The sequence below is a fragment of the Accipiter gentilis genome, chromosome 11, assembly GCF_929443795.1.
Source record: "Accipiter gentilis chromosome 11, bAccGen1.1, whole genome shotgun sequence".
NCBI classification, from domain to species: Eukaryota; Metazoa; Chordata; class Aves; order Accipitriformes; family Accipitridae; genus Astur; species Astur gentilis.
Genome location: NC_064890.1, coordinates 7,299,505 through 7,313,406, shown reverse-complemented (window position 1 = coordinate 7,313,406; position 13,902 = coordinate 7,299,505). Strand labels below are relative to the sequence as shown.

Below are 13,902 nucleotides of genomic sequence, written 5' to 3'. Positions count from 1 at the left end.
GTCAATTTACAACACTTAAGTGCACATCAGAAAACAGCCATTCTTGCATGTGACTCGTACTCCCCCTCTGTAAGTCGTCAAGGGGCAATCCCTGCAAACGACGTTCTCTGCATCAGGTTGCTTTTTCAACAAGGTTGAACTTACAGGACTTTTTATTTCACCTCTACAGTTGTGATTATTAAACAACTGGAAAAATAAGAACACTTTAGCATTCAAAATCTCAGTAGTAGTGCCTGCAGATCTAAAACATGCAGTATTGCCCTGTAGAACAGGAACAAACTCCAAAGTCTGACAAAATTTCCAAGGTTTATTAACAAGCACGATATAACAAGGAGCTTATCTTATAACTGAAAGGGCATCAGCAGATAATTAGAACTATTGCTAATATTTATACCAATCTTAAGGTGGGCAATCATGTCTTAACAAAATGTAGTCCTCACATTCTAACAATAAGGAAGAAAACTGTGTTCTAAACCAATATACTTAACAGGGCTTTAAAAGGATTTTTGTTCAAAAGAGAAGTTTTAATTACTTAACAGAAATCCTAATTACAACTGGAACTTCTTTTTTAATCACATATCCATTACACTAACTTTTTGAAAGTCTACATTAAAACCTGAAAAGTTAAGGATCACACCACCCACAATTTTTTTGTGAACTCGGCCAAGTAAAATGCAATGCTTACTTTGAAGCAGAAACATCGACTACATTAATGAGTGAACTGCTGTGAAGTCTTTGTTAATTTATACAAAATTAATGAGGAGGAAAGTTAACTCATTATTCTGAACTTTTCAACCAAACAAAGTGTCAACATCATGAGAGAATCCAAACACTTAAAATAGTCAAAAGGTTATCTCGTCACACTCAGTATATTTGCATTAAGGCTATATTTTTTAATGGTTTGTACTGAAGTATTGCATAGCTGAAGTCTTCTTGGAACTTGCAATGGTTTGAGAATTACAGCAAGGGCAGTTCCCTGACTTGAACAATGTATGCATTGATACCAGATAAGCAGATAGGAAATGGAAGAGGAAGGAAGAGGCAAAGAAAGTGGTTTGCCTTAAGTCTGACATCACTGGCAAACCTGGATTAAGAAGCAGATCTTCAAATTGCCATTGCAAAGTCTCTTCCATATTATGACCCATGAAGTGGATTTTTAAATTCATACAGTTGAACAGAAAACAAAACAACAAATAAAAAAGGATATACAACATTTCAGCTGTTACTTATGCCGGGCAAGAAACTTCTAGACCATACTGAGTATTAATGAAAGAAGTAGAAATACAGTGCATTTATCCCTTCTCCAACTAGCCCTTCCAAGGGATTTGGATGTATTATGTAACCAATTTTCATTTGTTCAGCACTTTGGGTTCTTATGCAAGCTACATTTTTAGTTTCTGCTTGCTAAGGACTAGGGAACTGGCAGCTAATCAATAGTATAATTAAGGAAGACCACCATTCTGATTCAGCAATAATCATTTCACTGTTTGGATGGGGACATTTTGTACAAATAACTTAGCAGTTCAGAAATACCATGCACAGACTGGACAATAATATGTGCTTTAATCAAGTACAACATATTCATAAAATATAAGATACATGGAGACCAAAGTGATTTTACACATTACACACGTTCCCCTAGTCGTAAGTACAACTTCCATGCAAATTTATGGAAATCGGAAGGCTGCACTGCCCATGTTAACTCTGCCTTACCAAAACAACAAAGCCTGTTCTGACAAAAAAATCCAACCCCATAACCCAAATTTATACCAACATTAGATTAGACTTTATAGGAAGGGAAATAAATACAACACTTCTCAAATTAAACTTAACCTTTAGATTAGTTGGTGATCCCACAATCAATTCATAAGGTTTGCTTATTTACCACCCACTAGCTGAACTGTGCTATCTGGCAGCGCACTTGGTCTTACACACTGGAAAAGGAGTTTAAATAGATTGGACTACTGCAATTTGAGGTGTTGTCTTTCAGCTAGAGATTATTCTCCCACAGCAGGGCCAGTAGAAGAGAGCGTGCCTGCTACAGGCTACTCAGCCACTACCATTCTTAGTCTGGCGTGAACTTAAGGTGAAATTATTGATGGTTCAAGTTAACACCCATGCTGTGAAATCTCACACCATAGGAGCTAGAATGCATTCATTACCTCTACAACTAAGTCAGCACTGCCTGCAGAAAGCAAGGTGAATAGCTGAGGCACTAACTTTACCTGATGCAAGATAAAACCTGACAGAAAATGCACTGATTTCAGTCTCAGTGAAGGTGGTCAAACCAACTAATTCTACCATACAAATGGTACAAACTAAGAGTGCAAACATACACACAGAGTTGCCACATCTTCTAAATCAAGTGGTGCTTGCTAAACACTTGATTGTGTCCCAAACTCATTAGAAAATGGTTGACCAACAGGAATTCTCCAAGGAGCTCAGGGTACTTTTTGCTGAACTCTTTATACATGGGGATAGTAGAATACAAAACCCATATTATTTAATATTCACAAAGGGGTGATACAAAGTGTACCATTCTTTTCAGACCCACAAGACTCAGTCCTGAAAGCAATTATAACAAAGGACACATTAAATTTTAGTGCTCAACCCTCTGAGCAAACCACCCTCAAGACACCTGGCCAAGTCACCTAGCCTCCCATTAGGGGGAACCATGAAAAAAAAGCTCCTTGGTAAGGCACCAAAGTCTTCTGAGAATCACTATTCACGCACCTCTGAAATGTAAAATACAGATTTCTCATCTCCCCCATCCCTTTCATTCTCTATGATCCCAGAATCATAGTTTCTCAATGCTCATAAATTTTTCCATAGTCCAACATACTTTTCAAACTGCTTTCTCACTCCAGCAGCTTCTCCCCTCAGTCTCTTCCTCTGCACCTCATAATGTTGTAGGTTAGACATAATGTAAAACCTAGCATCAGAACTGGACTGACAGTGTTGCTAGCACTCCATAGATGCAGAGATAAGGGTGAGGATGTCGCTACCTATCATTTTTTTAACATACCAACAAACTGGGGGAAAAGAGTGTTATTAAGAGTTGCAGGAATAAAAAAAGAAGGCAGTTGCACAGCATTATTGCAACTGGTTTCACATTTTAGGCAAAACAATTCTTACCGGGTCATAAGCTACTTAACACAGGACTATTGTGCTTGGTAACTCTATAAAGCACCTAGAACAAGGGCCCTGCATTTGATTGAGTCTCCTAAGTATTGCAGTAAAATAAATAAGCATTGAATAATTACTGGAAAACAATCTCTTGGATACCAAGCCGTGGATTGCCCTTTTACTTTGAAATTCTGCTTTTCTGAAAAAAATACTAGTAATAGTAACAAGAACATTAAATTCCAGTAATTTTATTTTCTTTCACAAAAAGGCTGTATTTTAGATATGAGTGACATGACTCAGATGCAGGTACTACATGAGGAAACTGTTCCTATACAATTAAGTACTCTCTTCATATGAACAGATAAAATAAACCCCAAGCACAGCATATTTATAATTTTATCTGTAACTATTATCCCTAATTACAGTTCCTGGAGTGCTTTTGTTCCAGAGCTACAAGAACTTGGATTCAGAAGGAGCTCTAGGAATATGTTAGCAGGAGTCTCAGGCATCTTCCAGGCAGCCACACAAACTTCAACAGCCTTAAAATTTGAAAGGGACATAAAGTCACGCTGTATTACCATTAGTAGTGCCAACAATAAGGTAAGTAGCAACAAGTAAATGCCAAGAGGGTTGGGAAAGCAAAAACCCCCAAGATTATAACAGCACTTGCTCTGGAAAGCAACTCAATAAAAACGGTCCTAGTCCACGGTGTCATTTTGCATGTTCTACTTTAATATGTCTTCCTGTTTTGCTTTTCACTCATTTGCATATTAAAATCAAGATAATTAATATAAGAATAAAATGGAGGCTGCTCCTCTCTTGTTCACTGAAGCTAGGTAAGCAATTCTGGTTTACTAGGAAAGACTCACTGTAAGTAACAATGAAGATAATTTGCCTCACAGTTCTCTGCACTAAATTGGACCTGGCTTTTATTTTGCACAGCGCAGGGAGACAAACAAGGAGGAGGGGAGGGATGAGGGGAGCTTCAAAGAACAACTAACTTATTACTGTACCTGAACAACTTTTAAACATGAATATGTATTTTTGTATCAGATATTTAGCATTACTGTACAGTAAAGAGTAAGATTTTTCAAAACAACTGTAAAGTTACCCTCAGAGGGTTGGGGGTTTTTTTGACTGGATAGAAATAAGATTGTCTGCTAGAAATCTACTTACGGCTGAGTGAGGTCACGAGTAATGAAGTCTGAACTCTTAAAGAGGAGGAAGATGTCACTAAGAGCTTTACATTTCAGAGAGCTGTTCATTGCTATCCAGTAGGCATCCTAAACAAAAAAGATTATCATCCAAAAATGATGCACCTTTACCAGCAGGAAGGAATGCAAGCTGCAGATCTATCTAAATATTACACATCATTTGAAATACAGACAGAAAATTATTTTTTTATTTTGAGGAAAACTTCATGAGCTGTTACAAGAGACACGAGTTATTGCTTTTCTTATGAATACTCTGTTGAAAACAGAGCAAATCCATTTAAAAAATTAAGTTTTTGCCTTGCTGCTTCCAGGCACTTTTCTTGGAATGCTTGATTGAATACAAGTTTCCCTTGAGAATATGATACAAAAACATTTGGGTGTACCCATCCTTAAGGTATAGTTAGAGTACCTAAAAATAACTACAGGGAAGTTTATTGCTTTTTTAAAAAAATGTGGGTTTTTTAATCTTTATCTCAGGCAAAGTTTTCAACTAGTATCCTAAATGAGAAGAGTCTGACCATCATACTGTTATCTGTGACAAGGATACAGGGTTTTATGCAAGAAAGACAGTGATGTCTTGCATCAGCCTCACCAAACAGTGCACCACCTAACTCTAATCCACCAGAACAATTTGCTATATCATACTTCACTGATATCTTGTCTATCACTTCTTCCTTCATCGGAACCACTGGTCTCTTCTACTTTCCAACACATCAAGATAAAACAAAACAAATAAAAAATTCCTGATTATAACATCTGTTACAAGTTTGGGAGTCAGCATTCTTACCCTTGGAGCACTCCAGTTAAGTTTAGGAAAAACACTACCACCCAAGGAAGTTATTGCTTCTTGAACTTTAGCTGTGAACTCAGGAAATTCTGGTGCCTGAACAAAGAACAACAACAACAACAAATATCAGTTTCAATACATTTAAGAGTGAACTGTAGCCATCTTCTAAATACCATCAGAAATACATATTGTAGAAGAAATAAACGTGTCCAAAATCGGGAACCAAGAACCCCACAAAAATAATGTATTTGTAGAAATAAATCACTTAAGAGTCAACTCTGACATTCTTTCAATCAGAGAAAATTGAAAATATGCATGTCTCCAGTTCTCACTCTCATTGCTAGCAAGATTCCATGAACTTCAGGGAAAAATCCGAAACCTCATAACATTCACCATGAAAGCTGCAACAGCTGGCAAACATGGAGGTCAAATAAGCAGACCTTAAATACATACCTGTTGTTTTATACCTGATGGTAGATTATTGTATACAAATAAGATCCAAGAAGATTTAAAAACAAACAAACTTTCAAAAATAGTTTGTTTAGAATTAAGCATCTCTAAAAAAAAAATCTAAAATACAAATGTTTGAGCATTCTGTCAAAATATTAAAAGGTAGAAAGAGATCAGTCCTGTTTTGTAATAGTTCTCTAGTTGCATTTAGGAGCACAGTAAGAGAGCAAAAATAAATAAATCAATTCATAGCCAATTTGAGTGACGCTCCTCATTTAAGCTTTAGTTTTACAAAACGTTGTAATACTTTAACTAATTAGCTCTTAAACTAGGTCTTAAAGTAGCTCCTTAACAATATATTGCATCAGAACAGAGGACACAGTGCAAAGGTAAGGGTTGGACTAGAAAAATTTGTCTGTAAAGAACATTGTCAATATTGTAAACATAAGACTGGGAAAAAAACCAACTCCTCAGGATGCTATAAACTCCATTCTGAATGTGATGTGATAGAGACAACTAGATTGCTGACCTTTAAAATAACATGAAAGGATTTCAGGCATATGTCAAAGATTTTTCATGTAATAGGATTTATAGCAAAAAGTATCTAAGAACACGACTTCTGCCTGGGTGTTTTCAAACAACTCATAGATAACTTCTAGGCTACAGTTAACTGATGCCTCTAAAACAACAAAGCCCTCACAGCCACACGAGTGATCAAAAAAAGTTCATACATTTTGGCATCTGCCTTCTGAAACCCCCCAAATGCAAACACTTTTTAAAAAAAATCCTCTCACATTTTAGTGCAGTGACCTAGGCTGAACTTCAAACATTCTGAATCTTTCCTTAGTATGTTACCTAGTCTCCATGGGAAACTACACTTGAAAAACTGAAAAGGCACTTCTCTTACTTTATTTTTAGAGCTTCAGTCAATTCCAGAAATTGTTCCTGCAAGAGGTAAAACTCTTCATCCACTGCATTCTGATCCAATCTCCTCTTGTTTTGACAGAAGTCAGGAGTCATACTATATATGTAATACCAGCACATACTAAGCCTCCCTGGGGAAATGTTACTACTATCATGTCATTTGATTAATACAAGCGAAGAAATATACACAAGAGGTTAGCTCTAAGGCTCCACAAACAAGCTAGATTCTAACATTTCCTAAAATTTGAATGCCTGACTTTGCAACTATCAATATTAATGCACGTTTTTTTAAACACAGTATTTTCTATAATCCTGTATTCTAATTCTTCTTCAGAATACAGAAGGGGCAAGGGGAAGCAAGTTCCACTTGATGACTCAGGCGGGTCATCAAATCAGAATAGCCACAGCCACAGCCCACCTTACTGCACCCTGAGCCAAGAAACCAACAGAGGATTATAACCTGGGATTTATCATTAGTAAGATATGAACGCCCTAGGCTGACAGCAAATGCAGAACAGCAGTCTCCAGCCTGTCCCACTATTCTTTACACATTATGTTCCCTAGTGTCTCCCTGTTCAGCTTCCACATCGCTACTTGATCCATTCTCATCTCTTGCAGTTAACTTCAGATGCAGCTCCCCACCCTTCTGCATTCTACACAGGCTGTTTCTTCACTTTCTTCATCACTGTCAAACTGGTAACAGGCAACACTTAAAAACATAGAAGACTATTTCCATTCACTCACTGGCCTCAGAGCAGTTTTCAGGTAGAGAAAGAGTATTGCCCATGGATGGAGTCTTTGACCAAATGTAAGTGTATATTTGTAGGAACTAGCCACTGGCACAAACCGTGTTCATTATTAACCGTTTTCAAAGTTCCAGGTTTGGTGCAAGACAAAGCCCTGCCAGTCTCTGAACAAAAGCCACCTTGGAGGCCAAACCACCCCTCTTCTTCCTCTACCCCTGCTTTTATTGCTGAGCATGATGTGATATGGTACAGTGTCTCTCTCAAGACAATTTGGGTCAGCTGTCCTGGCTCTGTCCCCTCTCCTCCTCTTGCCTTCCCCTAGCCTAGTCACTGGGGAGGGGCATGGGGCAGACCTGGAAAAGAGAAAGCCTTGACAAAAGAGAAAGCCTTGACAATATGCAAGCACTGTTCAGCAACAGCTGAAGGTTACCTCCATCCCAGCTAGCCACAGTAAAACATCAGCTGTAAAGCTGCAATCTGTACACAGTACACAATGCTTACCTAGCTAAACTGAAATCACTTGGCCTATACCCTTCTGATGGGTATCATACCTGTTGATTATCTTTTTCCTTATTGTGTTGTACACTATAATGAAACCTGATTCAAAAGTCTGGTATTATTTCTTTAGCAACATTAACATGAGCTTCGCAAAAGGTAAGATGGATACCCAAATGCTTCTTCTGAATAATTTACAGGCTAAGGCATCTACTTTATCAAAGCTTAGATATTTGAACTGAAGCTACTAGTGTGTGCAGATCTGGCACGTATTAGTTTTAAAATCTAAACTATAAATACTGTGCAGGCATACGCACAACTCAAAGCAGGGCTGTGTTTATATTGCACCTATTCCAATGTGAGCAATTCAACACTATGTTGAACATTAGGGAGCTAATAGGACTGAAGTAATAGTATCAATGGCAGACAAGTGACACAAGTATATTAACTGTGACAATGATAGGGCAACGGCAAGTTTCAAAAAAGATGTAAAAGATCAAGGAAGCCTGGTTCATATCCATCACGATCCTGATTCTGAGCCAAGCACAATGCAAGAAGAGCATAAAGACAGGAGGAAAAAAAAAGATGATAGAAATAAATGTACTTAGGAGGAAATAATGGCACAGGTTTAAGAGAAGAGCTGTGAAAATTGAGCTGCAGGGGCTTCGTTTCTTCTGCATCCAGTCTGATTAAGTAATTGGGAGACATTCAGAGTGGTGAAAATGAAAGACAGCTATATTTAGAGGCATACTTCAGTTCATTTCCTATAGTCTAACAAGTGTGTGATTGTTAGAGATGAAGAAAAACATTTTATTTTTAGTTAAATAAAATTAAGCCAGCAAAACTTTCTTAAAGTTACAGACATCTACACTGCTACCCATCTAGAATGGTCTGAAAAACATTAAATACAGCAACAGATATCTCTAAGTGGCAACAAGTTTATATCACAAGGTTGCAGAAAGGATACTGCTGACAAACCCACACGTTAGGCTTTTACAGGACCTTACCTTAAGTGTTGTAGTATTCTCATCATCCGACCACTGTTAAAAATAAGAACAAATCAAAGGTCACTGGTTTCCTGAGACATCTTTATGAGAACACCAGAGTTCACATGGCTTCCTACAACATGTACATCAAATCATCACCCTGGAGCTCCTGTAGCATAACGTCACCATCTTCCCAATTATTACGACTATAAATTAAGACAGGAAAAATACTGTATATTCAGCAGAAGTACTGTTCTAAAGTATGGAAAAAAGATGATACCTATATATTAATTGTGATTTATATCACAAACTTGGACATTTCAGAACTCAGTCTTCCCTGTCCAAAGCTTGTCTCCAGCACTTCTGTCCTTAGACCCATGATCCATTAGTTTCACTTGTATTTCTTTTTCATGTCCTTTTTGTACCTTCTGTCACCTTGCACTTATAGCATTTTTCAGCATTTTTCTTCTAGAATACCATTCTGAGCTATTATAGCCTCAGCAAGTTTCATTGTCTCTTGAAATAACTCCTCCAAATGCACTCCTCCTTCTAATTCTTCAGGGCATGAAACAGCATTAAGTTCAATTCCAACATCTTTCAACATTCCCTACTTATTATTACAAATGCAATTATCAATAAATAAAGAAATTAAAGTCTTCTGTGAAAGAGCATAGAAACATTTTAAACCTTTCCTGACATCACAGTATAAATAATGATGTTTTTAAGTTTTTCAAGGCAACTACCACATGATTATTATTTTTGTGAAGTACTCTCCTCACCTATAAATTATGCAGAAAAGGTTATACGTTCGTATTTTTCTCAAGAGACTTGACATTAAGTTGCATTTGATACTGACCTGTATTTCTTCTGCATCGTCACTCCCCTCCTGAGCATGACTTGGTGGATCTTCTCTAAAACAAAAAATTAGCAGGGGAAAAAAAACCACACCTAAGCACTGGAGTTTGACTTGACCATATATATTACATTTCCATAGCATCTACCAGCTGTTGATCTCAAAATATTTTTGTAAGATTAAGCCTCAAAACCCCTGGCAGAGTAAAATCAGAGCAAGCCAGTACAAAAAACTGAAGACCCTGGCATTAGACTTGGGCCCTACCAAAAACATTTAGCTTCTTTCAAATCAGCATATCACTTTCTGCTCTGAAAACACCATAATCAAAGCTTTTCAATACCCTATTAATCATTCTTTTCCAACTTTACTGTACTCTGACAGAAGCACAAGTTGAACAAACTTTTTTTTTTTTTTTTAAACACCAGTTCAATTTAAATTATGCTTTGCCTCCATACTCCTTTTCCAAATAAAAATTTATAAAACTTGAGTTTCAGATGTTGACCTGTGAATTGCTGGTTCTGAAAAGAGAGTGTCCTCACACTCCGCACACAGAAAAGAAGATACTGCATAAAGTGGATACATAGTCATCAGCTTCTTCCTGAAAAGTTCCTTTTTCTACACAGGTGAGAGCTGCAGTTGTCAACACTAGCATACCGGGGAGAAAGCACTTGACTGCAAATATTCCCTTTAAGTTTTAGGGGACTTTTGAAGTTCTTTAGCCAATATAACTGAGTGTGAAGACCTTAAAGGAAAAGACCAAGCTCTTGAAGAAGACTTATTCACAGCAAGTCAGTGTAGCAAACAGTAAGTTCAAATGTACAGCCCTGCCAAAAGTCAACTCTTCAACAAGCTAAGTCGCTGCAGTCCCTTCCATAGGGATTAAACTACCAGTTTAGTTTTTGAGATCTAGAGGTCAAATACCAGTTTACTGAAGATTAAAAGGGATCTTGGCCTTGACGGCAGGAAGATCACATTCACTTCTAGCTAAAAAAGTTCAATTTAGTGAAAAACTCATTTCTAAAAGGAATTTTAAATTGGAAACATCTTAAAAATATACGTAAATTATACAGTTGTCCATTATTCCATTGAAGACATGTCCTGGTTTCGGCTGGGACAGAATTAATCTTCTTTCTAGTAGCTGGTATAGTGCTTTGTCTTGGATTCAATATGAGAAGAATGTTGATAACACACTAATGTTTGCAGTTGTTGCTAAGTAGTGTTTAGACTAGGTCAAGGATTTTTCAGCTTTTCATACTGCCCTGCCAGTGAGAAGGCTGGAGGGGTACAGGAGGCTGGGAGGGGACACAGCCAGGACAGCTGACCCAAACTGGCCAAAGGGGTATTCCATACCCTGGGACATCATGCCCAGTATATAAACTGGGGAGAGTTGGCCAGGGAGGGCAAATTGCTGCTCAGGAGTTAAGTGGGCATTGGTTGGTAACTGGTGAGCAGTTGCATTGTGCATCACTTGTTTTGTATATTCCAGTCCTTTCATTATTATTGCCATTTTATTATTATAATTATTCTTTTCTTCCTTTCTGTCCTATTAAACTGTTCTCATCTCAACCCACAAGGTTTACTTTTGTTTTCTTTCCTGATTCTTTCCCCCATCCCACAGGGTAAGGAGGAAGTGAGTGAGTGGCTGCATCATGCTTAGTTGCTGCTGGGGTTAAACCACAAGAAGACAGCAGAAGTTGTTTATATAACATACCTGTAAAGTCACACCCTAAGTTTCAGCTCTTCTGAAGTCTTATTAAAAAATAAATGGCTGCTGCTAAATAAGCTGCACAATTCTGCGGAAGCAGGTGACAGTATTAATTCTTATCCAAAATGGTTTTAAAAACAATTCTAATTTTCTGGATACCTTTTATTAAAAAAAGGGAATTTTAAAATTGAAAAAGACCTTTCATCTTTACAAGGTGTTTAAACAACAGCTTCAATTTTACATAAATTGGTTCCTGAGAAATTAGACATAGCTCCCTTACACTCACAGCCTAATTGGTTGCTCTGTGAGAGGCAAACTACCAGTTAGGAAATGATGAAGTGAGGACTGATTTCTGAGTCTGGCCATTAACAAGATGTATGCTTGCAATAATCATTTTACAAGGAAGCCATACAGTGAGATTCTAAGCAGAAAACAAACAACAAGCCCTAGGTTCTTACCAACTGTTTCTCATATCTATCCACCTCATTCTTCTTCATCCAAAATCCTGGCACAGGTATACATACAGGACATTCAGCCTCATCATATGCATGGATTATATGTATGCAAAGGATTATACAAACTCAATAATTACCAAGATTTTCTATATCACTTATCTTATTGAGAATTAAACTCAGGTAATGCTACTTCACCCCTGAATAAGGCAGCAGGCATGTGAATGGCACGGGACAGACCAAGCCTCTGAACCGGAGCTAACCGTACCAAAGCAACCAAACACAAACCAGCAGGCTGTGCAACCGAGAGACTGGTAGACTCCACAAGGAGAGGGGGGGGGGGAAAAAAAAAAAAAAAAAAAAAAAGGAAGGAACTGCCCCTACTTGGTCTAGAAGTATTAAAGGGTATTAAATGGATTTTAGGATCTGCATCAGGCACCAGCAAGCCAAGTTTTACCAACAGCAACAGTCAGCCCATTCACATGCTCATACAGTATGAGGTTTACTGCAGCCAGATTAGTCATATTTTAAAAACTCACTGCGCAAAATATAGTATGTGTATGCAAAATAGCACCGTGAACATAAAATAGTATTAATACTTGGAGGGTGGCGGGGGGAAACACTCTTTACCTTCCGGAAACAACAAGCGTTCCATCATCCAACAAATATTCTTTCACATTCTCTGGTAGGGGAAGTATAACACTGGAAGAAACATGATAATTTCTTGTATTATTTATTTTTATATTACTTGTTGAAAAAAGTAACAAGAGTTGAATAAAAAGAATTTGTTTTTTAATAGAACATAGCTCAATAACAGTATGTTTTATTCTCTAACACTATGAAAAAAACCATTTCTCTTTTTCCCATCTCATCCCTTACCAAAAAGCAGTACCCATTTTCCCTCCAGAGAAGTAGAAGAGGCAAAAATTTTAGATGAAAAGCACAACAACGCCCCACTCCTTCAAAGCTTTAAGAAATTCAAAGAAAGAGTGTGTGTGGCTAGTGAGGAGACAACGTGTTGTTCAAACTAAAGGTTTCCCTTCTGAGGTCCAAACCAAAATTTGCCTATACCACCCGAACGTTCCAAAAATGCAGGACTATCACTAAACTGGCCAAACGTATGCATGCGCTAAACACTAAAAATTATAATAGATTAAATGCTTTGATTACTAAAAGCCTGATGTCAGCGCTTTTTAATCCAACAGGTCACCTATCTTGAGCTTGACTTTCCTGAGTTACTCGTAGCTCTCGTAACCATCTCCTGACCTGCCACAGCACCTTAGAAACTGCAGAATTTGCTGCACCTTCCAGAAACACACAGAAACGCGAACTCAGCCACTTGGTTTGGCCGCGTTCAGCCTCAGTTCCTTCGAGCAACCAAGCGGGAACAGCAGTGATGTGGCTATCAGCTGCCGCTCAGCGCAGAGTCCCACCAGGAGAGCAGGGAGCACAGGGATGCCTGGCCTGGCCCCAGGGCCGCCCCAAACACCCCCTCAGGGCGTAGGGACGAGGCCCCAGCTCGATCGAGCCTTCCCCACCTCCGCCCCACGCCAGGTCCCCCGTATCTCACCCAACCCTGCCCCAACACAAGCCCACTTCCAACCCAGCCCAGCCCCACACGCCTCCCTACCTTCGCCCCCACACAGCTCGCCCTACTCCCCTCACACAGCTCGCCCTACTCCCCTCACACAGCTCGCCCTACTCCCCTCACACCCGCCTCGCCCGGCCTAGGCCGACACCCGACCCGGCCCCACACCGCTCCCCTCACCTGCGGATGGTGACGGCCCGGAAAAGCGGGTACCACACAGAGAACTGACAGTGCACCACTTGCTCCTTCTTCATCCTCTCTCTCCAAACACAACCGGGCCCGGGCCGGTCCAGGCTCGGCCCGTTTCGCCCCGCTGTTCCCGGAAGCTCCCGCTCCTGCCGGAACCTCCCCCGCAGCTCTCGGCAGCACCCGGCCCGCCATCGGCGGCGCACAGCGGCGCGGAGACACCCGGCCCCGCCTCAGCGGCGCACAGGGTTGCCGCCTCGTCTCTCCTCACCTCACCTCAGCCCGGCTGCCGCCCTGCCCGGTCCCGGTCAGCGTCTCCCCTCAGCTGCCGGGCCGTTCTCCAGGCCTCCGTACGTGTGCGTGGCCCCAGCGTGGGGTTTCCAGGCGGTT

General features: G+C 39.5%; 1 protein-coding gene across 2 annotated transcripts in view; it reads right to left on the bottom strand.

Annotated features, from left to right (window-relative positions):
* The window catches only part of CDC123 (cell division cycle 123), a 35,161-nt gene extending 21,299 nt beyond the window's left edge, over positions 1-13,862 (bottom strand). For both annotated transcript variants that reach the window (XM_049814470.1, XM_049814471.1), the window contains exons 1-6: positions 13,507-13,862; positions 12,369-12,440; positions 9,585-9,639; positions 8,750-8,782; positions 5,128-5,223; positions 4,303-4,409 (exon numbers count right to left, since the gene is read on the bottom strand). In XM_049814470.1, coding sequence (XP_049670427.1) covers positions 4,303-4,409; positions 5,128-5,223; positions 8,750-8,782; positions 9,585-9,639; positions 12,369-12,440; positions 13,507-13,580 — 437 coding nt within the window. In that variant the 5' untranslated portion in view covers positions 13,581-13,862. The remainder of the gene's footprint in view (positions 1-4,302; positions 4,410-5,127; positions 5,224-8,749; positions 8,783-9,584; positions 9,640-12,368; positions 12,441-13,506) is intronic.
* Positions 13,863-13,902: the final 40 nt, after the last annotated feature.